This window comes from Ranitomeya variabilis, chromosome 1 (assembly GCF_051348905.1).
Source record: "Ranitomeya variabilis isolate aRanVar5 chromosome 1, aRanVar5.hap1, whole genome shotgun sequence".
Classification (NCBI taxonomy): domain Eukaryota; kingdom Metazoa; phylum Chordata; class Amphibia; order Anura; family Dendrobatidae; genus Ranitomeya; species Ranitomeya variabilis.
This window is the reverse complement of record NC_135232.1, coordinates 897,069,623-897,096,098: the sequence shown is the minus strand read 5'-3', so window position 1 is coordinate 897,096,098 and position 26,476 is coordinate 897,069,623. Positions and strand designations below refer to the sequence as shown.

Here is a 26,476-nt window from a genome sequence, read left to right as displayed (position 1 = left end):
CATTTAATGATGTATATCACATTTTTGCTGTTACAATTTGTATAATGTTTGATGTCAAAACGCTGTAACCCATCTGCAAATAATTTTTTATTGCATTTGCATGGAGGCACATCCTGCATCGTTTGACACCACATTTATAAAATCCCTCGCAATTATAGCCATGTATGTCTATGTCCAATTGTTATAAATTGGTTGGGTGACAATATGTCTAATTGTTTCATGGATTTAATGAAGCTGATTATTGAGAAGCAGGAATCCAAACTGTCAAAAATTCCTAGTGAGATTGAATCTAGCAAAGCTGTATTGAAGGAACAATGCTTCAGAATATGAAACATCTCTGCAGCATATACAAACATTATTTTTAAAACTGGAAGGCATTATTACCAGCAGGAGAAAAAACAAATTTCAGAGCTACCATAATGGCTACAAGATGAAACAAGTTTATTAGTGGGGTAGATGGGAAAAATTTCCCAAAACACGTAAATTTTTCTTGAAACATTCTTTTATCTGTGAAAAATCCTCCCCTAGATTACGCCAGTTTCAATTGCTCAGATCCAGAAATGTCAGGCAGCAATACTAATGAACTCGATTCTACGAATTCTTTTTTCAGGATTTTTCCTAGTATAGAAAAACAAAAAATCATCCCAAAAAAACGTGGCGGAGGAAAGCACAACAATCGTTTCAGGCTTATCTACCAGTATCAAGAACATTTTTTAAACTAGCAGCATCATTACAAAGTTTTAAACATTCTCTTACGTCTGATCAGACTCATGTTCTTGCATATGGTCTTAACTTTGTACCAGACAAAAATTTCAAACCATTTGGCACTTTCATGGACATTAATACATTTATTAGGAATATAACTGTGAATATACGTGTTTGTCCAGAGGATTACATCTGTACAAATGTCGATCTGGTCTTGCATCATGAAAATGATTATCGCTCATTTAATTTTCTTGAGCAGTTGTCACTTTTGAACTTCCAAGAACAAGCGCACCTACCATCAACCAGGCTCAGACTTTTAGATGTGCAATCCATATATTTATCCTGCTCAATCTAGAACAGACTCTATGGACCACTTTAAAGAGTTAGTGCAGAGAGAAATAAAGCATTGACGTGCATCTGTTGTTTCTGTTGCTCTAATTTTTTGCTGCTCTTAATGAACTAAAAACATGAATTGCATTATCATCTAAATGTCTGACAAGGGGGGTTTGGTGGAGGTGATGGACTTGAATGTGCATAACTCACAAATGTCAGATGAAATGATGTATAGAAAGTTGATATCTAATCATTTATCTGTATATACCAGATAGACTACTTTTATCATCAATGAGGGTTTCACTTTGGGGGTTATATCTGAGAAACAAAGTGATTATTTGATTGTGGAGCATCCAACCCTGCCCCTGCTACATGGTCTCCCGAAGGTACACAAAGCTATCAACCATCCCCCAATGAGACCCATAGTCACTTGGATTGGTTCAGTTACCAAACATTTGGGGGAGTGGCTTGGTTCTTTATTACAGGAGTTTGTACAAAAAAACATCAAGTTTTACTCCTGGGACATATTACATTTTTTTAGATCTTAAATTTGAAGTTATTGTTGGCAATATTGTAATTTCAACATTCTCCAAGCCTTTATTCGGCAATACAGTTTTGCATGCGTCCAGCGGCCACCCATGGCATACTATCAAAGCAGATGTAGTTGGTGAGTTGACAGTGCTAGGTATATTGTTCATGATAAGAATCATGCAGATTTAATCATGTGTGCACTGAGGAATGATAATTCTTTGAACAGTAGACCAGTTTTTTGCCTTCAGTTTAGCAAAATTAAAACATTGTATTGAAATACTTACCTTTGTTGCACGAGGATGCTTTCCTCGCCAAAATCCTTAATCTAGGTTGCTCAGTTGTGGCAAAAAAGCAAGCACTTTGAGGAACATATTGTCATCCTACCAACTTAAAATGATTGGACGAAGACATACATGGCTTAATTGCAAGGGATTTTATAAATGTGGTGTCAACCGAAGCATATGTATATGCATATGTAACAAAAAATTATTTTAATGCAGATGGCTCACAGTATTTTGACATCAAACATTGCATAAATTGTAACAACAAAAATGTGGTATACATCATTAAATGCTCCTCGTGACAAAATGCATGTGGGCTGCACATCGTGGAAATTAAAACAAAAACATCTCTGATATCTACAACACCTGATGATCACCTTTCGTCTATGATTGTCCCTTTTGCATGTTCCACTCTTTGACAGAGTCCGGCAGACTCTACACCAGACCATGCTCTGGACATGACAAGAGTGACCACTCTGAATCCCAATCATGCCTCTGGAACAAGCGACACATGTGGTCCTTAGCAACCCACAACATCTGAACTTGACCTTCACTATGCCCTTCACTGTATCTCAGTAAACTCACACCATCAAAAAGTGCCCCCCTTTTTATTACCACTAATGCCGATCCACTCGGAACTTTGAGGCCTCGTTCACTGGCACCGTGACTTATATTCGTCGAGTGCTAGCTTTCATTCTCTACAGGATCCACTCGGCTAGTTCAATCATTAACCATTTCCTTATCTCATATGTTATTACTAAATCCTTTACTGTGTGAGCTGTAGTTATGCTATCCTAAGCTTATACTGCACTCTACTCACATTAGGTATTAACACTTCACATGCTGTACATTACAATAATACATATACTGACATCACTTTTACATTTAAAACTGCATGGCAGTATTCACATTATTTATCTGTTGTCTTCAAACGCAGGAACAAGGCAAGACAATCCAAATGCATATCATAAAGGGATCCTTTAAGGGACACTTTTAAGGTTACTTGAGTTCCCAGGTACTGGGACACCTGGATGCTGTGAACTATGGTTACCAGAGTTTTCAGCCTTCCGGTGATCCAGCAGCTGGAAAATTCAGTAACCTTAAAGTCTCCCTTAAAGGCTGTCCTAAGGTTACTGGGGTTCACAGTCGGTAGGTCTTGCAGAGAGCAGTACAGCAGTCCACGTAGCCTGGCAGAATCACTGTAGTTCATTGAACTGCCAGACTGTGTTCTGCATGACAGCTCAGTCTGACATACTACAGTGATTCTGCCAGATCACGTGGATTGCCGGACTGCCAATTACAGTGCTCTGTGAGACACAGGTGGTTGTGAACTCATGTACCCTCACTGATATCAGTGAGTTTACGCCGGAAAGTCTCTCAGAACAGCGCCCCTGGCAGTGGTGGCTACAAAAGCCTATGAAGAGTCATTACGGTTCTTCATCATGTTTAGATGACGTAGGATCCTTGGACTACTTCAGAGCTGCATGTGATTTGCTTTTTTTAACAATAGGGAGAACATGGACATAAAGGATTTTTGTGTGTGTGTTTTTCCTTTTTCTTACTGGGCCAGTAATGGGGGTGTGACAGACACCTCTCCATTACTAACCGCAGTGGTTGATGCCAACTGTGATTCTTGACAAATCACAGCTGTCATCATCCCCAAGTCCCATTACCGCTATTGCCACAGCACCCAGGTAATTGGGGAAAAGCTGAGACAGGGCACCAGAATTGGTGATGTGACAGTTCTGGGGCAATTGCGGGCTGGTATTTTTAGGCTGGGAAGGGGCCAAGGTCCTCACCAGCCTGATGATATCAGCCTGCAGCTATCTGCTTTGCCTTAACTGGTTATAAAATAGAATAGGAGGGACCCCACGTCATTTTTTAAAACTTTTTTTAATCTATTGCTAAAAACAACAGAGCAATGCAGTGAGAGATTGGAAATATAGTGAGACCTCATTTTTATTTTGCCTTTTATACAAGCCATTATACAGGAAAGAATGTTTCCTAACATTTTTTTATGTAAAATCCATTTTATCGTCAGTTTTGTATGTTTTATTGTCTGTCCGTTAAAGTGGCATAATACTCTGACAACATTATTCCCAGAAGTAAACTTAGAGTCTGAGATACATCCAGAGGTCCTCCACATGCTGTTACAATTTCATGATAACGATGTTTCCTTCCATTTCAGCGATTTTCCAACTCTCCCACACCTCCTGGTAGGGTCTGCTGTAAAAAATGCTCGAGTTTCCCATTGACTTCCATGAAGCTCATTACTATTACTCATTCGAGTAACGAACACTGGAGATTTTTAGTGCTTTCCCATCACTAATGAACATTCATGCTTTCAAAACAGCATTCATTTTTCTAGCTACACTGCACACAGTTTTGAAGGAACTCAGCAAAGAGGCTGATCCAGATGGAGAAAATCTTGAAGCATAGATCTTCTGTGGATATAGGCTTGTGAAAATTCTTCTATCTTTTTTTGTGATGACAGACTTGATGATGTTGAAATCAGGCCACGTTAAAGGTCATATCATCAGTTTCTGAACTCCTTGTTCTTCTTTTTGCTGAAAATAATTTTTTACCCCTTTCCGACATCAGGTGTAATAGTATGCCGATATCGGACTACCTCCCTTTGATGTGGGCTCCGGTGGTGAGCCCACATCTTTCCGGGGACAGATCAGCTGTTTTGAATAGCTGACATGTGCCCATAATAGCTGCGGGTGGAATCGTGATCCACCAGCGGCTATTAACCAGTTCAATGTCAAACTCTGCCAGCGGCATTTAAATCGCTCTTCCGGCAATCGCACCGGAAATACGGACACTGATGACCCCCATCATGTGATTGCTGGTCACTGGTGTGTTGGCATGACAACCCGAGGTCTCCTGGAGACCTCTATAGTTGTCAGTGCCGGCTCATAGCAAGTGAGTAATTCTGAACATCACCTCTATGTAGCAGGGCCGATCAGGTTGCAGCAGCTTCTAGTCTTCTATGGAGACTATAGAAGCATGCCAAAAGTTAAAAAAAAGGGTTTTAAAAATATAAAAAAAATAAAAATATATAAAATTTAAAATCACCCCCTTTTGCACCATTCAAAATAAAACAATAAAAGTGAAATCAATCATATAAATATTTGGTATCGCCGCATTCAGAATCGCCCAATCTATCAATAAAAAAAGGATTAACCTAATTGCTAAAGGGCGTAGCAAGAAAAAATTAAAAATGCCAGAATTATGTTTTTTTGGTCACCATGACATTGCTAAAAATGCAATAACGGGGGAACAAAAGATCACATCTCCACCAAAATGATATCATTAAATCGCCAACTTGGCACGCAAAAAAATAAGCCTTCACCCAACCCAAGATCATGAAAAATAGAGACGCTACGGGTATCGGAAATGGCGCTTTTTTAACAAAGTTTGGATTTTTTTTCAACACTTAGATAAAAAAGAACCTGAACATCTTTGGTGTCTATGAACTCATAATGACCTGGAGAATCATAATGACAGATCAGTTTTAGCATTTAATGAACCTAGCAAAAAAGCCAAACAAAAAACAAGTGTGGGATTGCATTTTTTTTGCAATTTCACTGCACTTGGAATTTTTTTCCCGTTTTGATGCACTATTTAAGGCAAAGGTTCATCACACCAAATATTGATTTGATTTGGATTTTTCTGCAGCTCAATCACTTTGCACTTTGTTAATTTTGGGGGAAAAGTGTGTCTTATAGTCCAAAAAATATGGTATTTGCTAGTGTTATTATAATTACACCTACTATAGGATCTTGGAGATGGGAATACGTCTTTAAACTGTCACCCTATGTATATATTCTCTTTATTTTAATAGCATTTTATGAATTACAACAAACGTGCTTGATTGTATGGTATAAAGTAATAATTTAAATACATGTTTTCAAAAACTCATGATACCCATGGGCGTGATCAGCTTGAGTATTATCAACGTTTATGGGGCTAAGAAGGATATTTTCAAATAATATTACTGTTCTTTGCTATACATAAACTCGAGATTTCAGAGTTCAATATACAGCTTAAATAAAAAAAAATATAATTGAATGAAACTGGCCCATTATCCAGAACCTCAGGGATCGTTCTGTTTCTTGGACTGCATTAATAATAAATATAACATTGAAGCTACGGTATTTCATTTATCTGATTACAGGCATGCTTGGTAATTGCCGTAATGCACAGTTAAATAAAATCAATGGATTTGGATTAGAATTCCTTAATCAATCACAGCCTCTTATCTGTCTTGTAGAAGCCTGTCAATGTTTGTAGTGTAATAAAAAGCGCTGTAGAGGAATATATGTATAGCAAAGACGTGAACAGATGTTAGAGACAGTAAATAAGGCTAAGGCAATGTAATATTATATTACATAATATGGCAAAGTTACATTCTTCATCTTTGCAGTTAAAAGGGTTTTTTCAAATTAAATTCCTTTTATTAGAAGGATTTTGTGGGAAAAATTAACTATTCACACAAATGTTTGCTGTTGTAACTACTATTGATCAAACTCAATCTGTACGAGAGCATGACGGTATGTGGCGGAGGTCACAGTGAGACCTTTTTTTATTTAAACACAAAGAAGTGTATTTATCAATCAAAAATGTGGCAGAATTCTGGCTTAATTTGCAGCAAAAGAATGCTTTTAATAACTTGTACCTGCTGTATTTATTATGTGTTTTAGACACTTTCTGTGTTTTGACCAACAATAAAGTGAATGCCTCACAGTGTAGTGTAGTTTGTAGGAAATACAATAATGTGTGATGCAGTACGATCAAATTTTGGCTCAAATTTCTGACACAGTATTCTAGCACTGTACAATCGAAAAATATCTGACATTTATTCAAGATTATGAGCCACAATGATAAAACAGGAAATTTTAAGATTGTCAATTCTAAGTTTGCACTATTTGAGGAATATTTATCAATTCATAAAGTGTATTAGAGAGCTATAAAGATTAATTTATTTGTTAGGATGCACTTCAAGCAAAATTTTATTGAAAAATTGTGCGAAAAAAATGTATAAGGCTATGTACCCATGATACAGAACTAGCAGCGATTTGGAAGCAGCAAATGTTGGCTGCATGCAAAATCCTGCCTTTCATTGAACGCAGGTATATCCGCATGTGTTCACTGAACCATGCGGATTTACTGCATTCATTACATTTCACTGATTAAATTTATGACATGCTGTGGTTTTGAAATACATGTCTGAGGTCTAGAAATTGCATCCACTATGCTGTAACATCTGGCTGCTGTGAGTTTAATGCTGCATAAATACCATAAGCAATTCCTGAAGATGGACACGTACCCTGATAGACAACAGTGCAAGGCAAGTTTTAGAAAAATATGCCAAAGCTTTTAGAGGAGCTGTGGGCACCTCATTTTCCTTAGAAGCCACGTGAGAGACCGTTACTGCAGTAGGGGGCTGAACTAATTGTTGACATTAATTATGCTCAATATTATTTTGAACATATTAATTATAATTATTGTGTGTTAATATTAATTCTGTCACTTAATATTGAGCAGATTTAAGTATTGTGACTCTCTGCTACTGCTAATACATGTTACGATAGGTCTAATGTTAATTGTAACATGTAAATCCAAAGAGGCGTTGAAACTCCATGTGCATGTGGAAATGTGTTACAAATAATGAAGAACTCCTGGAACTGAGTCCCCACAGTCTTGCAACAAAGTATGATGTCCCAGACTCCCCACAGCTCTCCCACACCCAAAATAATGTGCCCACAACCATCACACACAGTTTAATGCCACTGCATTATTTCAATGCCTTATGATGCCTCACAACCCCCCAACATAGCATGATGGCCTCCACACAGTATAATAGCCCCACAGCTCCAAAACATAGTTTGATGGCCCCAACACACTGTATGATGGTACCACAGCTACCTACCTAGTATGATAGATCTAACAGCCCCCACAGACATTATGATGATTCTCACAGATCCCCACACACAGAATACCACACAAAATGATGACCCCCTGAGACCCCCACAGACAGTATAATGGTCCTCACAGCCCTTCATCACATGTCCTGACAGTGCTCCACATATCGTACGATGGCCCTCACATACGATATGATTGTTCTCACTGGCCTCTTATAGACAGTAATGATACCCAAATCCCCATTCACAGGATGATGGTCACCACAGCCCCTTGATATACAGTACATGATGTTGTGATTCTCCACAGCCCCCTTACACTGTGATATTCCTCACAAGTCCCCAATATACAGTATAATAATCCACACAGCTCCCTATACATTGATGAGCAAAAGAGCAACAATGTTTTGAACTTTTGACTTTCAAGCTCCGTATCTCACCATCAAATACTGCTTTGAACTTGAGACTACCATCATTTTATACGCAATCATATTGGCTATCTCATATATAAAGTTGACTTGCAAGTGTTTTGCATATGATTAGTTATGAAGATTCTTGTCATGTCAATTCATTGTCACTGTTTTGCTCTTGGTGGTGGAAAAATCTTTTTCTTCCTGTATATTATAAATTACAACCTGTTGTCATGTTCTCTAATAGCTAAGTGTGTTATTAGGTTGATTCCGAAGTTAAAAGGTAACTGGTTCAAATTAAGGAGCAGCCATGAAGAAGATTTTCCGAGAAAAGAGAAATGGCATCACCCATTTCTTCGATAGCCGTTTCTCGACCAAGAAAATTCCAAAACTGCATCATGCGAGTGCTATGACTGTTGAAAGAATACTAAATTAAGTTTGACCATCCATTCAAAAGCCAAGAGATGGATGTCCAAGCAAAATATCAGACTCAACAAGTCTGATCATCACAAGGTCTATCAGTTGTGATGCAACAAATACAGCAGTGGAGGTGTCTCGTATGCTTCATAGTAGTGAGATCACAGTGCAAGCACCGTGTGACACACATTACACAAGTCTGGAATTATAGAATTAAAAAAGGTGAAGAAGCCTTGACTTTAATATCATCATTAGAAGCATTTGCTTGAGTTTGCAAAAAAGTATGAAAAGTGGACAATAGAAGATTGGAAATGGATAATTTAGAGTGATGAGTCAAATATCAATGGACTAGGCACTGATGGGTGAAAATGGGTGTGGAAGAAACAAGGGAAAAAGGGGATAACGGATCGAGAAAAAAAAAGGAACTGTCAAGTTTGATAGAAGTCTGATGATATGGATTTGTTTCACAACAAAAGGTGTTGGATACTTGACCAGGACTGATGATGGTCTCAATCCTTAGCTATATGTGCGTATCCTACAAGACAAGTTACTTTGTACACTCGAGTACTATGGGTATGAAAGGACAATGACTCAAACCATACATCAAGATCGACGAAGAAATTATTCAATGACAATGAAGTTGAGGTGTTGGATTGGCCCACACATTACCCAGACCCCAATCCAAACAAACACTGGTGGGTAGGGTTGAAGAAAAAGCTATATACATACCCAAGTGAGTCAACCAGTATGCATCAACTTTAGGAACGGGTAGAAGAGACCTGCAGTAAGATTTAGGTTGAGACATGCTTGAATCTGTTAGTGAGCATGCCCAGAAGGATTCAGGTAGTGTTGAAAGCCAAAGTTGGATTTACAAAATACTAACAAAATAATTAAAATTTTAATTTAGATTTTTAGGAGCAAAACAGCAACAATGCAGTTACATGACAATAATCTGCATAAATAATCATATGCACAATAGTTGTAAGTCAAATTTATTTATGAGATTGCCTATAAAATGATGGTAGTCTCACGTTCAAAGCATTAGTGGATGGTGAGATATGGAGCCTGAAAATCAAAAGTTCAAAACATTGTTACCTTTTGGTCATCAGTTTACACAGTATGATGGTCCTCCGAGCACCACTATATAAAGTACGGTCCCCAGCACAGCCCCCTATATACAGTATAAGCCCCCACACACAGTCCCCTTTATATAATGCGTGAGTCCACACACACTTTCCACCTATATACTGTAAAAGTCCACACACAGCTCCCTCCACATACAGCCCACCTGCATACAGTGTGAGCTTCACACACACAACCCCCAACATACAGTAATAGCCTGCACACAGCTCGCCTATAAAGAGAATAAGCCCCCACACACAGCCTCTCCTATATACAGTGTGAGCTTTCACACACACAGCTCCGTTATATACAGTGTGAGCCCTCAAGCACAACCCCTCTACATGCAATATGAGCCCACACACAGCCCACCTTATATGTTGCAGGAGTCCACATATATCCACCTATATACAGTAAGAGTTCACACTCTGATAAAAAAAATATTTGTCTTGCCTCTGTTCCTCTGGCGCTCTGCACCAATCTTGTTGTGAGCATTGATCCAGACATGATGTAGTGACATCATCGTGTCTGCTGTCATCTCACTCACACATGCTAAATTAAATGGTATAAGGAGAAAGAATAGTCTCCCTCCTCCACCACTGTATTCACCGCTATCTGCATCTTCAGGATGCAGATAGCAGTGAAATCAGAATGCGAGTGGGGGAGGACAGCTGCAAGGTGTGGCTTGTGGGCCACAATTTTTAGTTTTTTGGCTATCTCGGTGAGCCTGGGCAGGAACAGTCAGAGGGCCAGTTGTGGCCTGTGAGCCACACTTTGCAAAGGTCTGTTTTAGAGTATGCTGAAAATTTTCTAAATGTGAAAGTTGTTATTCTCAGGTTTCTTGATTTTTTGCTTCAAAATTACTGTGAATTCTACTGTGGATTTTAAGACTGTATACTCATTCAATAGCAGCCAACACTTTTTTGCTTGTTCTTGGTTCAAAAACACTTTTGTGTGAAAATGGTCTTAAAGGACCTGTGCTATAAACAAAATTTGTAACCTATCCATAGTATAGATGATAAATACATGATTGTTGTTTGGGCATGGTTACTGACACACCCAGAGATCCCAAGACTGGGGTTGCAAAAATCACCTTTGTGATTTGAGTGGTAATTAGTATGTGTGACCACATAGATATTGACAGTAAATTGAGCAATGGTTGCTCTTGCTCACAATCACTACATTTGGACAGGGAACTATTTGTGCATGAATTAACACCTCCCCTTGATAAAGGGAGCAGTATTAGAGCGAAACAAGCGTCGGGGTGGCACTCAATTCATTCTTACTCCAGTATTGAGTAAGAGGATTACTATGTGGCATTCCCATGTTAATTGTTACGCCAGCTGGCACTTTATGGAGACTTTCCATGGGTTTTTCCATAAGGTACCTTCACACTAAGCGACGCTGCAGCGATACAGACAACGATGCCGATCGCTGCACCGTCGCTGTTTAGTCGTTGTGTGGTCGCTGGAGAGCTGTCACACAGACAGCTCTCCAGCGACCAATGATGCCGAAGTCCCCTGGTAACCAGGGTAAACATCGGGTTACTAAGCGCAGGGCCGCGCTTAGTAACCCGATGTTTACCCTGGTTACCATTGTAAAAGTAAAAAAAAAAACACATACTCACATTCCGGTGCCCGGTGTCCGCTTCCCTGCACTCCTCCTGCATCCTGTGTCAGCGCCGAACATCTCCGGCATCTCCCACAGAGCAGAGCGGTGATGTCACCGCTCTGCTTTATGGCCGGCACTTACACAGGATGCAGGAGGAGTGCAGGGAAGCGGACGCCGGGCACCGGAATGTGAGTATGTGTTTTTTTTTTACTTTTACGCTGGTAACCAGGGTAAACATCGGGTTACTAAGCGCGGCCCTGCGCTTAGTAACCCGATGTTTACCCTGGTTACCAGTGAAAACATCGCTGGATCGGTGTCACACACACCGATTCAGCGATGTCAGCGGGAGATCCAGCGATGAAATAAAGTTCTGGACTTTCAGCAACGACCAGCGATCTCACAGCGGGATCCTGATCGCTGCTGCGTGTCAAACACAACGATATCGCTATCCAGAATGCTGCAACGTCACGGATCGCTATCGTTATCGTTGTAAAGTCGCTTAGTGTGAAGGTACCTGTAGGCTGGTCTGAACCCTAGATCTATCATTAGCTATATGCTTGTATATGAGCCTGTTTGGGCACTATCTGTGGATAGGGGGCTTAAGTAACACAATTGTATGGTCTTTGTGTGGGTTTTGGATGTGGCAGATCCGATTTTCCATATCATTTTATGTTGATGTTGAAGTTACTGTCTATTACTATGGTGCCAAAAAGAAATGGAGTGGTAAAGCCCAAAACAGCATAATTAAAACATCACATTTTATTAATCAATAACACATAACAACTATCAGTGTATATCTGCTGTATGCAGTATATACCAAACAGGTAAGTATGGCAGAGGAAACATACAGGTCCTTCTCAAAAAATTAGCATATAGTGTTAAATTTCATTATTTACCATAATGTAATGATTACAATTAAACTTTCATATATTATAGATTCATTATCCACCAACTGAAATTTGTCAGGTCTTTTATTGTTTTAATACTGATGATTTTGGCATACAACTCCTGAAAACCAAAAAACCCTGTCTCAATAAATTAGCATATCAAGAAAAGGTTCTCTAAACAACCTATTACCCTAATCTTCTGAATCAACTAATTAACTCTAAACACATGCAAAAGATACCTGAGGCTTTTAAAAACTCCCTGCCTGGTTCATCATTACTCAAAACCCCCATCATGGGTAAGACTAGCGACCTGACATGTCAAGAAGGCCATCATTGACACCCTCAAGCAAGAGGGTAAGACCCAGAAAGAAATTTCTCAACAAATAGGCTGTTCCCAGAGTGCTGTATCAAGGCACCTCAATGGTAAGTCTGTTGGAAGGAAACAATGTAGCAGAAAACGCTGTACAACAATAAGAGGTGACCGGACCCTGAGGAAGATTGTGGAGAAGGACCGATTCCAGACCTTGGGGAACCTGAGGAAGCAGTGGACTGAGTCTGGTGTGGAAACATCCAGAGCCACCGTGCACAGGCGTGTGCAGGAAATGGGCTACAGGTGCCGCATTCCCCAGGTAAAGCCACTTTTGAACCATAAACAGCGGCAGAAGCGCCTGACCTGGGCTACAGAGAAGCAGCACTGGACTGTTGCTAAGTGGTCCCAAGTACTTTTTTCTGATGAAAGCAAATTTTGCATGTCATTCGGAAATCAAGGTGCCAGAGTCTGGAGGAAGACTGGGGAGAAGGAAATGCCAAAATGCCATGGTGTGGGGTGCCATGTCAGCTGCTGGTGTTGGTCCACTGTGTTTCATCAAGGGCAGGGTCAATGCAGCTAGCTATCAGGAGATTTTGGAGCACTTCATGCTTCCATCGGCTGAAATGCTTTATGGAGATGAAGATTTCATTTTTCAGCACGACCTGGCACCTGCTCACAGTGCCAAAACCACTGGTAAATGGTTTACTGACCATGGTATTACTGTGCTCAATTGGCCTGCCAACTCTCCTGACCTGAACCCCATAGAGAATCTGTGGGATATTGTGAAGAGAAAGTTGAGAGACGCAAGACCCAACACTCTGGATGAGCTTAAGGCCGCTATTGAAGCATCCTGGGCCTCCATAACATCTCAGCAGTGTCACAGGCTGATTGCCTCCATGCCACGCCGCATTGAAGCAGTCATTTCTGCCAAAGGATTCCCGACCAAGTATTGAGTGCATAACTGAACATTATTATTTGATGGTTTTTTTGTTTGTTATTAAAAAACACTTTTATTTGATTGGACGGGTGAAATATGCTTATTTATTGAGACAGGTTTTTTTGGTTTTCAGAAGTTGTATGCCAAAATCATCAGTATTAAAACAATAAAAGACCTGACAAATTTCAGTTGGTGGATAATGAATCTATAATATATGAAAGTTTAATTGTAATCATTACATTATGGTAAATAATGAAATTTAACACTATATGCTAATTTTTTGAGAAGGACCTGTATCAGTACATCGGGTTACATGCTGTCAACAATATTCATCTCTGAGATACACACAATCAATGAATAAATCAAAAAATGGGTCTTATAATCTTACGCTAGCTCTGGCCAAATGGTCATATGTATGGCCCCGTATCCCCATAGTGGTGACCCAAATGCGTTTATAAAGATATGTGCTTACCCATTAGTAGATCAGAGGGATAGACCGCACTGCCCCCGGGCGCGTTTCGCGGTTAGCTTTCTCAACAATGATTGATATTGTATCCATTTAGTGTGCTTATATACAAGCAAAAGCGGAAATGCAGCCGGAACTTGGCGCATGCGTGGCAGCGATCCCCACACACCTCCTCTGTGGCCATCCTAACAAAGCGCGCATGAAGGCGGAAGTCCGCCATGTGACGTCATATGACATGCGCGCCGTGTATATAGAGATAGCCACTACAAGGGGGCAGGCATCAGGAGCGTCAACCGCGCATGCGCACACCGGCAACCATATTAGAGGAGACAAAGAGCGTGGCCATATTTGGGAAGACCATATTATAACTGTGCAAGCATTATAACGTACCCGTGCACTAGAAACCTACATAACACACAAATAACGAAGTTCTGGCTGAATTTCCGCTTTTGCTTGTATATAAGCACACTAAATGGATACAATATCAATCCCTGTTGAGAAAGCTAACCGCGAAACGCATCCGGGGGCCGTCCGGTGCAGTGCGGTCTATCCCTCTGATCTACTAATGGGTAAGCACATATCTTTATAAACGCATTTGGGTCACCACTATGGGGATACGGTGCCATACATATGACCATTTGGCCAGAGCCAGCGTAAGATTATAAGACCCGTTTTTTTTATATATTCATTGATTGTGTGTATCCCAGAGATGAATAGTGTTGACCGCATGTAACCCGATGTACTGATATGTTTCCTCTGCCATACTTACCTGTTTGGTATATACTGCATACAGCAGATATACACTGATAGTTGTTATGTGTTATTGATTAATAAAATTTGATGTTTTAGTTATGCTGTTTTGGACTTTACCACTCCATTTCTTTTTGGCGCTATTTATCCAGAGTTTTCCATTTGAGTGGATACCTCTGTGGTATCCGGGGAGAGTTATACACTCTCAGGTATACTATAGATTGGGGCTTTATGATTATACATCTCTATGTCTATTATTATGGGTATATCACTGGATGTCAGCTCATGGTGTCCGCATTAACGTAATTTTATGTGTTTGTTTTTTGTCTGACTTTTCAATAAAAAAAATGCTGTACATTTACAATTTTTTAAACGAAATATTAATGCTCTTGTGTCCTCCTTTTTGGTGCATGATTTGTTGGGAGTAGTTTATATAGGGACCAGGATATGGTTCCTGGATACCCTACAATATGAGTCTGGGTTTCTATGTATTGACCTGCCTGTTATGTGTAGATACAAGGCCATAAGTAGAGCTCACCTTTTGATGTAGTTGTGAGCTGCTCACACCATACCTTTAACATTCATGGTACAATTATCAAGTTTCACTGAAGTGAAGGTGAACAGCACCTTAAACTTACTAGCAGTCATAACATAGACAATGAAAACTCGTACAACTATAAATAACAAATTTGCAGAACTGCGGATCAGAGGGCAATACTGGGATCTTGGGTTGATCGAGGACAACTTATGCTTAGAGCTTGTATGTTTTCTCCAATTTTTCATGGATTCTTTCAAGTACTCTCCTTCTCCATAAGAATACAAGTAGGTAAATTGTATTTCCATGAAATATTGTGTGTGATTGTGATAGAGAATGTAGATTTTAAGCTATAATCAGTGACTTACTGTATTTGAGGGTAGGATTGATGAGAGGGATTACGGTTCAAAGGAGGGATTCAGGGGGTTCTCCACGATTCAGCGGAGGCATTTGATAAAATAGCAGGCAGTTTCCCAAACAAGCAAGAAGTGGTGCCTCGATACGGTTCCATTGCCCCCAATTTACAACTCAATGCGAGTCCGAAGATGCACATTCCAGATATTGTGGGAACAAAAAGTCACCGACTTCTGGCACCACAATAGAGAACAGCTGCCAGACAATAGAGACTGGCATGTGATGTACAAAGAAGGAAGAGGATGCTGCTAGACCACAGCTAGGTAAGAAGAAACCTTCTTTTTTTAAAGCCGCAATATGAGGGACAGGGAGACATAATGATGTGGGGCAAAAAAGATGCAGATGTGATAGAAATGGGGCCAGGAGGATGCAGATATGATGGATATGGGGCCAGTAGAATGCAGACATGATTGATGTGGGGTCAGAAGGATGCAGACATGATGGATGTGGGGCCAGGAAGATGGAGACATGATGGATTTGGGGTCAAAAGGATGGATATATATGGGAGACATATGGAACCCAGAATGGAGGACACTTGGGCCCAGGATGGGGGAAATGAATATATAAGGGGCCAGGATGGGGAACATTATTACTAAAAGGTGCCAGGATGTTGGACTTTATTAAAGAAAGGTGTCAGGAAGGATGACCCTTGATCTTTGACACAAACCCAGCTTTTTTCACACTGGGCACTACATTGTGATGCAAAATCCATTGGTAATCTTCAGATGTCATTATGCTTTGCACACAGACAAGGCTCCCAGGCCTAAAGGCAGCAAAACAACCTTAAAACATCTTTGAACCTCCATATTTGATTGTAGGTACTGTGTTCTTTTCTTTGTAGATCTCGTTACATTTTTGTAAACACATGATGTGCTTTACCCCAAAAAATTGGCTTACTCACATACATTTTGGTAAACTGCAGTCTAGCTTTTTATCTCTCTATGTCAGCAGTGGGGTTCACTTGGGTCTGTGCCATAAAATTTCATTCAAATGTTGACTGATAGTTCATGCCGACACTGATGCACCCTGAGCCTGCAGGACAGCTTGAGATTCTTTGAAACTTGATTGGAGCTATATCTCCACCATCCAGACTATCCTACCTTGCAACTTGCAACCTTTCATCAATTTTTCTTTGTCGTCCACATCCAGAGAGATTAGATACAATGCCATGCATTGTAAACTTCTCGATTATGTTGAGCAATATGGACAAAGGAACATCACAATCTCTGGAGATGGGCTTGTAACCTTGAGCTTGTCAATATTTTTCAACAACTTTGGTACTCAAGTCCTCATACAGTTCTCTGCTTCTCTTTCTTTGTCCATGCTTAGTGTGGCACAAACAGACATACAATGCAAAGATTAAATACACTTCTCCCCTTTTTGTCTCGTTTCAGGTGTGATTTTAATATTACCCACACCTATTACTTGCCACAGGTGAGTTTGGGTGAGCATAAAATTCTTGAAACAAAGTAGTTTACCCTCAATTTTGGAAAGGTGCCAACAACTTTGACCGACTCATTTTGAGGTTTTTGTGTGAAATTATGTCCAGTTTGCCTTCTTTTCTTTGCTTCTTTTGTGCTGTTCCACTACACACAAAGGAAATAAACATGTATATAACAAAATGTGTAATTGCAATAATTTTCTGGGTGAAATAATTTATTTTCTGGAACATTTTCAAGGGTGCCAACACTTTTGACCATGACTGCATCTAGTCATAAAGCTAAGTGCCTTTTTTCATAGGTGTGGGAGGGTAAGCTAATAGTATAGCATGTTATCTAGTAATTAGTAATGAGCGCAAATGCCTGTTACTGAAGCTTGCCTAGTGTGCTTGGGTATGCACGGAGTATCAAGAGTTATTCGAGTCCACGTGGAACATGAGCAAGTGGGGAATAGTAATCCTATTGAAAATCATTGGCATTACAAAACAATATACAGGAACATTCCGGCAAATGATAAATCAAGCAGACAATGTGAATACCTGCCAGAGAGGATCCTTTTGCTCAGGGAAGAGTTCAAAATATTTCTGAGCTAGTTGTAATGGAGGCAAGGTCTGCAATTTTAGGTTGGTCCATGTTTGTACAAAGTCAGCAAGATTAACAAACGTGTACAGTCCAAGGCGATCATTTCCATAGTTCGACAAGTGTGTCATAAAGATGCTTATCTGTAAAAGATAACATACACAGGATGCTGGAATAAATCTTATGATCAGTAGATGGCAGCAAGATTCCAATGGAGGGAAAGAAAACACATGAGGATAACTTGGCTCCCGCAAATGTGTCTTAATGATTTCTCTCTCCAAGGTAACAAACAATACCAAGCATTCTCAGGGTGAACACACCTAAACATTATATCAAATAAGTCTAACACAAATAAGTAGAAAATAGCATCATGTGAAAAGACAAACAGGAATCATGAAACACTGTTCTTCTTATTTTGCTACCGACATCGATCTTTTGAGAGTCCATACTGCTTAAGACTGCCATGTAGAAATCTATTTAAGAAAGCCATTATTGTAAGAGCAGCATTAGGAATCAAGGACAATTATTGCACCATTTCCGAGTGTGTCAATATGTCTGTGGACGGCAAAATTCTTGAGTGGATGCCAGAATAGTTATGTCACAGAAAGAAATATTTGAAGATATAGAGACATCTCAAAGACAAAACATACATAAAATAGTTAAAAAATGTTCATTAATTTATAATATTTCCCTTAATCACAAAATTAAAGATATAACTTACCAGTAGTATTTATCTTTCTAATTTTGTCTGCAGGTGTTGTAATGAGATGTCACATTTCATTGAAATGCTATTGACACATATTGCTGGTGACTCAATGCATCTGAGATGCTTCAGGCATTAAAGTTGCAGTTCACTGCATCTTTTGTGTGCTCTGACAACTGCTGAATGACAGTGACACTGAACAATATTCAGTGAATATTGGTACTGTTACAATACGCCGGTGCTACCTTTGCAGAGACTCTATGTGAATTTGTGTGTAGCCTTAACATAAGGGACAACAAAAAAAACTAATTTTAATCCATGCAATTATAATGCTTACTTATATAGCACCATCATATTCCACATTGCTTTACAGATATTATCATTGCTGTCATTGGGGCTCACAATATAACTTTCCTATTAATATGTCTTTTAGAGTGTGGGAGTAAACTGGAGTACCCGCAAAATCATGTAAAAATTCCTTGTAGATGTTGTCCTTGGTGGGAGTTTAACCCAGGACTTCATCGTTGCAAGGCCACTGTGCTTCCCACCAAGAAAATTCAAGGATTATAAGGTGTAGGCCTCAGTCACACATTTTTTTTCTATCTGTGACAAAATGGACCGATTTCCACCTGTGTGCTAGATGAGATTTTTATCAGTCTGTCCATTTTTACCATCAATGATTTTTGTGTATGCAAAAAAAAAATTGACAAACAGCTTCTACCTATTACAATGTTTAAAATGGACAACCCATGGAAGAGTGTTGTCTGTGATTTCGTAGACCTGTAGACTTGTATGGGTGATCTATGTCCTTGATCAACAATGGTCAGGTCTTCAGAATTTTCCAAAATGTGCAGTTCTCTATTGATTCTCTTATCTGTGGTGTTTTTTTTACACCATGAGGGTAAAAATGAGGGTATATGGACTCCCCTGGTCAGAACAGCTTTTTATCTGCTATAATGTAGAGTTGTTCTGTAACAATTATTTTTACTCTCGGGAAACTCAACTTGTCACGGATAAACTTTTATCTGAATGGTTACCATATAGGAGTAGTGTTGAGCACTCCGATACAGCAAGTATCGGGTATCGGCCGATATTTGCTGTATCGGAATTCCGATACCGAGTTCCGATATTTTTGTGATATCGGAAATCGGAATCGGAAGTTCCCAGTGTATGGTTCCCAGGGTTTGGAGGAGAGGAGACTCTCCTTCAGGCTCTGGGATCCATATTCATGTAAAAAATAAAGAATAAAAATTAAAAATATGGATATACTCACCTTTCCGGCGGACCCTGGACCTTAGCGATGTAACCGGCAGCCTCCGTTCCTAAGAATGCAGTGAGTGTAGGACCTGCGATGACGTCGCGGCTTGTGATTGGTCGCGTGAGCGGTCACATGAGCGGTCACGCGACCAATCACAAGCCGCAACGTCATCGAAAGTCCTTCACGCTGCATTCTTAGGAACGGAGGCAGACGCTTGGACCGGTGAGAGCCAGGGGCCGTCCTAGGGGTGAGCTTATCAATATTTTTTATTTTTACTCTTTATTTTATACATGAATATGGATCCCAGGGCCTGAAGGAGAGTTTCCTCTCCTTCAGACCCTGGGAACCATTCCGATATTTTGTGTCCCATTGATATGCATTGGTATCGGGTATTGGTATCGGCGATATCCAATATTTTTGGGGTATCGGCCGATACAATCCGATACCAATACCTTTGCATATCGGAAGGTATCGCTCAACACTATATAGGAGGTAAAACTGCTGTAAATATTTGTGACTAGATGAGGCTTGTGCTCATGATCCGTTTCTTAGGAGAAACCTTGGAGCCTTGTCAGATGTATTTTTCAATATCATTGAAAGCTGGGGGAAAAATGTAGTATTACATGGTGCCAATTGGATAAAAGCAAGAAAAGTACGAAAAATGTGATATAGGAAAACGCAGGTACAAAAACTTATAAAAAGTAACCAATATTCTTTATCCTTTAAAAGAGTTATGGAGAGTTCATCGACACCTCTCTGACGTGTTTCCGGCATTAGATTATGCCCTAAGTATAGAGATGTCACCAGTGTCTCACCAGAATCTATTTAAAATCATTATGAACCAATCAGAATGTATATAACAAAATTAAATTAAATACATCAAAATTATTTTATAGAGATATTTTACCTAAGTATTACATCATTAATATAAATACATTATGTCATAGCAAAAATTTAAACCATTACACTGTTTAGTATTCATTTTAAGGATCCAGAACATTTTCCCTAAGAACACCTTTTTCTTCCAATCTCTGCCTCTTTCCAGGCTCGCTATTCTTTCAACACCATAACATCTACGCTCATCAATATTGAGGTTATGTAAATGTAAGGAGGGGGTGGGGAAACACGGTTGCTCCCTCTGTCCTTTTTGTCGGGCACATGTCCCCTATGTGGTGTTCTGATAGTTTGGCTATGTATCATTGCATTACTGTTATGAACTACTGTTTTATTGGTGTATGTGTACCGTATGATGTTTACCTGATTTCATGTCTTTGTATTATATTGCACTGTGTTGAACATGACTAGTTCAGGGACAGTAAGGGTTAACAAAAAAGGGCTGAGTTAGCAGCTGGGAAGGAGCGGCAATTTCCTGCTTCTGGAGCAGAGCCCAGGCAGGCTTGCCTGTGGCAGGACGTGCTCCACTGATGGGAGCGGAATATACCCCTGGAGGGGAAAAGGTGCTGCCACAGGATTGCCAGGCAGCAGGAACAGGCACTAGAAATGAGCAAGAGCCCACTAAAGGACTTTTTCTCCCTGGAACTGGACGGGCGCTGTTGAGACAGAGTATCTGGATAGGGACAGCGCAGGAACTGTTATCTTCTCTCTTTTCATCATTAATAAAGTTCTACTGTTGGGAAAGAACTGTGACTCCGTGGTGCTTCCTAGGACTAGAATTCCAGCAGACACAGTGAGTACCCATCTCCTTCATGTGCAAGGTGCCGGGGTGTTCACAGACGGTTGCTTAATAGACTTGCCCAAGTCTACCACCCCGTGCCACCTTGTTACATATATCCAAAGAATGTTTAGTCGTTCCAGAAAACATTATTTTTGTTCATATTATAGATATGTTGTGAAATCCTGTTTTCATTTTTCTCACAGTGCACCCTATGTACTGTAACTTGCATACAGTGAATTTTATACTGTACACTAAATGATGGTTTTCACAATTTAGGAATTTTTTTATAATATGCTCTTCATTGTTTGGCAATATTGTGAATTTTTTATTTACACTATGTGGACACATGTTACAGTTTGAACTGCACCTAAAAAACCCTTTATGTGCTCGCCATGTTCTCTTTTTTGTTTCTCCAATATATAAACTGAGGGTAAGCAGGTTTCTCAGTGATGCTCTTCTCTTAGCAACTACTTTATATCTTCTTTCTAAAATGATATTAAGTGTTTTGTCCTGATAAAGGATATGGACATATTTCTAAATATTTTTTAATATCATTAACCCCTTAACCTCCAAGGGTGGTTTGCATGTTAATGACCAGGCCAATTTTTACAATTCTGACCACTGTCCCTTTATGAGGTTATAACTCTGTAATGCTTGAATGGATCCCGCTGATTTTGACAATGTTTTCTCGCAACATATTGTACTTCATGATAGTGGTAAAATTTCCTTGACATTACATTTGAAAAAATGGAAATTTGGAGAAAATTTTGAAAATTTAGCAATTTTCCAACTTTGAATTTTCATGCCCTTAAATCATAGGGATATGTCACACAAAGTACTTAAAAAGTAACATTTCCTACATGTCTACTTCACATAAGCACAATTTTGGAACCACAATTTTTTTTGTTAGAGAGTTATGAGGGTTAAAAGTTGACCAGCAATTTCTCATTTTTACAACACCATTTTTTTTAGGGACCACATCACATTTGAAGTCACTTTGAGGGGTCTATATGATAGAAAATTCACAAGTGTGACACCATTCTGAAAACTGCACCCCTCAAGGTGCTCAAAATCACATTCAAGAAGTTTTTTTAAACCTTCAGGTTTTTCATAGGAATTTTTAGAACATTTAAAAAAATGAACATTTAACTTTTTTCACAAAAAATTTACTTCAGATCCAATTTGTTTTATTTTACCAAGGGTAACAGGAAAAGTTGAACCCCAAAGGTTGTTGTACAATTTGTCCTGAGTACGCAGATACCCCATTTGTGGGGGGACCACTGTTTGGGCGCATGGCAGAGCTTGGAAGGAAAGGAGTGCCATTTGACTTTCCAATGCAAAATTGGCTGGAATTTAGATAGGACGCCATGTCGCATTTGGAGAGCCCCTGATGTGCCTAAACAGTAGAAACCCCCCAAAAGTGATTCAATTTTGGAAAGTAGACCCCCTATGGAACTTGTCTAGATGTATGGTGAGCACTTTGACCCACCAAGTGCTTCACAGAAGTTTATAATGTAGAGCCGTAAAAATAAAAAATCAAATTATTTCACAAAAATCACATTTTTGCCCCCAATTTGTCATTTTTCCAAGGGTAGCAGAAGAAATTGGACCCCAAAAGCTGTTGTGCAATTTGTCCTGAGTACGCTATAACCCCATATACGGGGGTAAACCACTGTTTGGGCGCATGGCAGAGCTCGGAAGGGAAGGAGCGCCGTTTGACTTTTCAATGCAAAATTAACTGGAATTGAGATGGAAGCCATGTGGCATTTGGAGAGCCCCTGATTTGCCTAAACATTTAAACCCCCACAAGTGACACCAATTTGGAAAGTAGACCTCTAAGGAACTCATCTAGATGTGTTGTGAGAACTTTGAACGCCCAAGTGTTTCACTATAGTTTATAACGCAGAGCCATGAAAGTAAAAAAATCCTTTTTTTCCACAAAAATTATTTTTTTAGCCCTCAAATTTTGTATTTCCCAAGGGTAACAGGAGATGTTGGACCCCAAAAGTTGTTGTCAAATTAGTCCTGAGTACGCTGATACCCTATATGTTGGGGGGAACCACCGTTTGAGCGCATGGTAGAGCTTGGAAGGGAAGGAGCGCCGTTTGGAATGCAGACTTAGATGGAATGGTCTGAAGGAGTCACGTTGCATTTGCAGAGCCCCTGATGTACCTAAACAGTAGAAACCCCCACAAATGACCCCATATTGGAAACTAGATCCTCCAAGGAACTTATCTAGATGTGTTGTGAGAACTTTGAACCCCCAAGTGTTTCACTATAGTTTGTAACGCAGAGCCGTGAAAATATAAAAAAAAAATTTCCACAAAAATTATATTTTAGTTTTGTATTTTCCCAAGAATAACAGGAGAAATTGGACCACAAAAGTTGTTGTCCAATTTGTACTGAGAACGCTGATAGGGGGAACCACCATTTGGGCGCATGGCAGAGCTCGGAAGGGAAGGAGCGCCGTTTGGAATGCAGACTTAGATGGAATGGTCTGGTGGCTTCACATTGCGTTTGCAGAGCCCCTGATGTAGCTAAACAGTAGAAACCCTCAAAATGACCCTATATTGGAAACTACATCCTCCAAGGAACTTATTTAGATGCGTTGTGAGAAATTTTTACCCCCAAGTGTGTCACTACAGTTTATAACGCAGAGCCGTGAAAATTAAAAATCTTTTTTTACCTACAAAAATGATTTTTTAGCCCCCAAATTTTTGTTTTCCCAAGGGTAAAAAGAGAAATTGGACTGCAAAAGTTGTTGTCTAATTTATCCTGAGTACGCTGATACTCCATTTATTGGAGCAAACTCCTGCTTGGGTGTACAGGAGAGCATGGAAGAAAAGGAGCACTGTTTTACTTTTTCAGTGCAGAATTAGCTGGAATTAAGATCGGACGCCATGTTGCATTTGGAGAGCCCCTGATGTGCCTAAACAAAGGAAACTCCCCAATTCTAACTCCAACCCTAACCCCAATACACCCCTAACCCTAATCCCAACCCTAACCATAACCCTAACCACACGCAAACCCAAACATGCCCCTAACCCTAATCCCAACCCTAACTACACCCCTAACTCCAACTTAGCAAGCATGTTATACATTTATGCTACATACAGCTCTTTATTCATAATCAGTACATATCTGGATTTATCTGATTTTTTCCAGGAGTTTAATTGCATTTCTTTGATTTCTAGATATATGATCATGTCCATTTTTTTAGTTTATTATGTAAATTAATGAGTTCTTTTTCTGCTATTAATTGAAATGTATCAATCGCAGTGACTCTCAATTTTTTGGGGGTAATAATTGAGATTTTTCAAATTGACATCAACTGAGTCCTCACTGATTTTAATTCCTTCAACATTGTTTTCCTCTTCCAATTCTGCAATATGATCAATGTATTCTGTTCCCGAAATGTTAAATCTATAAATTCACTGTCCCCTATAACTTTTTGAGTATCATTACTTCTTTTATCATCTTCTGAAAAAAATGTGGTTTAATTGTTAGATTTCTAGAAAATGTGTTAATATTAATTAATGTCTGAAGCAGGTCTAAAATCTGATCAGGAAAAAAATTTAGTCCTTTGGATAGAACATCATACTGCTCCCTGAATAGAACAGTAGGAGTGAGAACAACTACATTTTTATCCATATTTAAGTAATTGTTTCCAGTTTCCTTTACCTTGTGAAATATCCTATCATACCGTTTATTTTTTCTTTTCTTTCTTCCCCTCTTCCTTTCCATTTTTTTGACTATTTATTATAATTATTGATATAACTTTTTCTACTTTCTGAAGAATCTTGACCTAACTAAGATGTTTCATATTCAGTTGAGGAAATGTTCACCTTCCTATTGTTTTTCTTCTCCTGATTTTTTTTTTAATAGACTTTGATATATTTCTTCATCCTATTGTTGTTTTGCACTCATATACTTAGTTATTCTTATCAACTGTATCCCCTTTTTTAACTTGCATAATATATTTATCAAAATTATTCACATTTTCGCTTAATTTTGTACACATATACTCATATTGTTGGTGTGAAGTGAATTTACTGGTTTCTGTTTTGATCTCCTCTATTTGTTGTTTAATGTTTATTAATTTCTTTTCCTCTTCAGTTACTGGACCAAGTGTCAGTCTGGATCTTAACAGTTAGAACAACTTAGATCCTGGGAAATGGAGCAGACAAGAAAGGGGAGCTTAGCTACAGTGAGTTCACCTAGGAGCTCAAGGAGGTATAGCTATCGATTTTATGTAATCCTGAGACAGATGAAATGGGGCTGAAGAGGCTACATGTAGACTGGACCTGGCAGTCCAAGTGGAGGTATACTGGACTTGCCAGGCCAGGACACGGGTACTGCACAGAAGTGGACTGTGGTAGGTTAAGGACAGCTAGAAAGAATGGAGTTTTCAAATCAACTTTGTCATATTGATGAACTGTGGTTATTCACAAGTGATGTGCCTCCACAGTTTTGTACTGTTCCATCAGTTCTACCAGTTAAGTTCACTTTATTTTGATAATGTAAGCTAAATATATTCTTGCTATTACTTTAGATCTGAGGCTCCCGTGAGGTTATGCAACGTGAGTGATAAATGTCTACAGCAACAACATCACACACACACTGGGCCCATGCGGATCCTGCACACCTACCTCCCTTCAGCCCCCCATTTCTATTCCACCACTGCCAGTCTTCCAATTGACTTTTCTATCCTGTCTTCTAAAGTTTTTCTTTCCAGGTTTATGGTGCAGCTGTTCTTTTCTATACTCCACGCCATAATGTGTTGAGCAGCGCACATAATTGACGTTAAGGACATTTTTCGTGCATGCAATTATTTGATTTGTCACGTAGGGATTAACATTAGTGATGAGCGAGTGTACTCGGGTGGTCTCCGAGTATTTGTAACTGCTCGGAGATTTAGTTTTTGTTGACGCAGCTGCATGATTTAGGGCTGCTAGCCAGCCTGAGTACATGTGGGGGTTGCCTGGTTGATGGGGAATCCCCACATGTATTCAAGCTGTCTATCAGCTGTAAATCATGCAGCTGTGGCAAAGAAAAACTAAATCTCTGAGCACTTACAAATACTCGGAGACCACCCGAGCAGGCGCGGGAAAACCTGAGCAACGAGTATTCTCGCTCATCACTAATTAACATCAAAAATGTGCATTATGCACCAGGTGGCAGCTTGAGAGCTT

The 26,476-nt window shown here is 39.5% G+C and overlaps 1 protein-coding gene across 2 annotated transcripts in view; it reads right to left on the bottom strand.

Annotated features, from left to right (window-relative positions):
- The window catches only part of LOC143775873 (bifunctional heparan sulfate N-deacetylase/N-sulfotransferase 4-like), a 1,078,686-nt gene that overhangs the window by 271,456 nt on the left and 780,754 nt on the right, over positions 1–26,476 (bottom strand). For both annotated transcript variants that reach the window (XR_013215729.1, XM_077264588.1), the window contains exon 7: positions 17,609–17,791. Coding sequence is in view for 1 of the 2 variants with exons in the window: in XM_077264588.1 (XP_077120703.1) it covers positions 17,609–17,791 (183 nt within the window). In the remaining variant the exon portion in view is untranslated. The remainder of the gene's footprint in view (positions 1–17,608; positions 17,792–26,476) is intronic.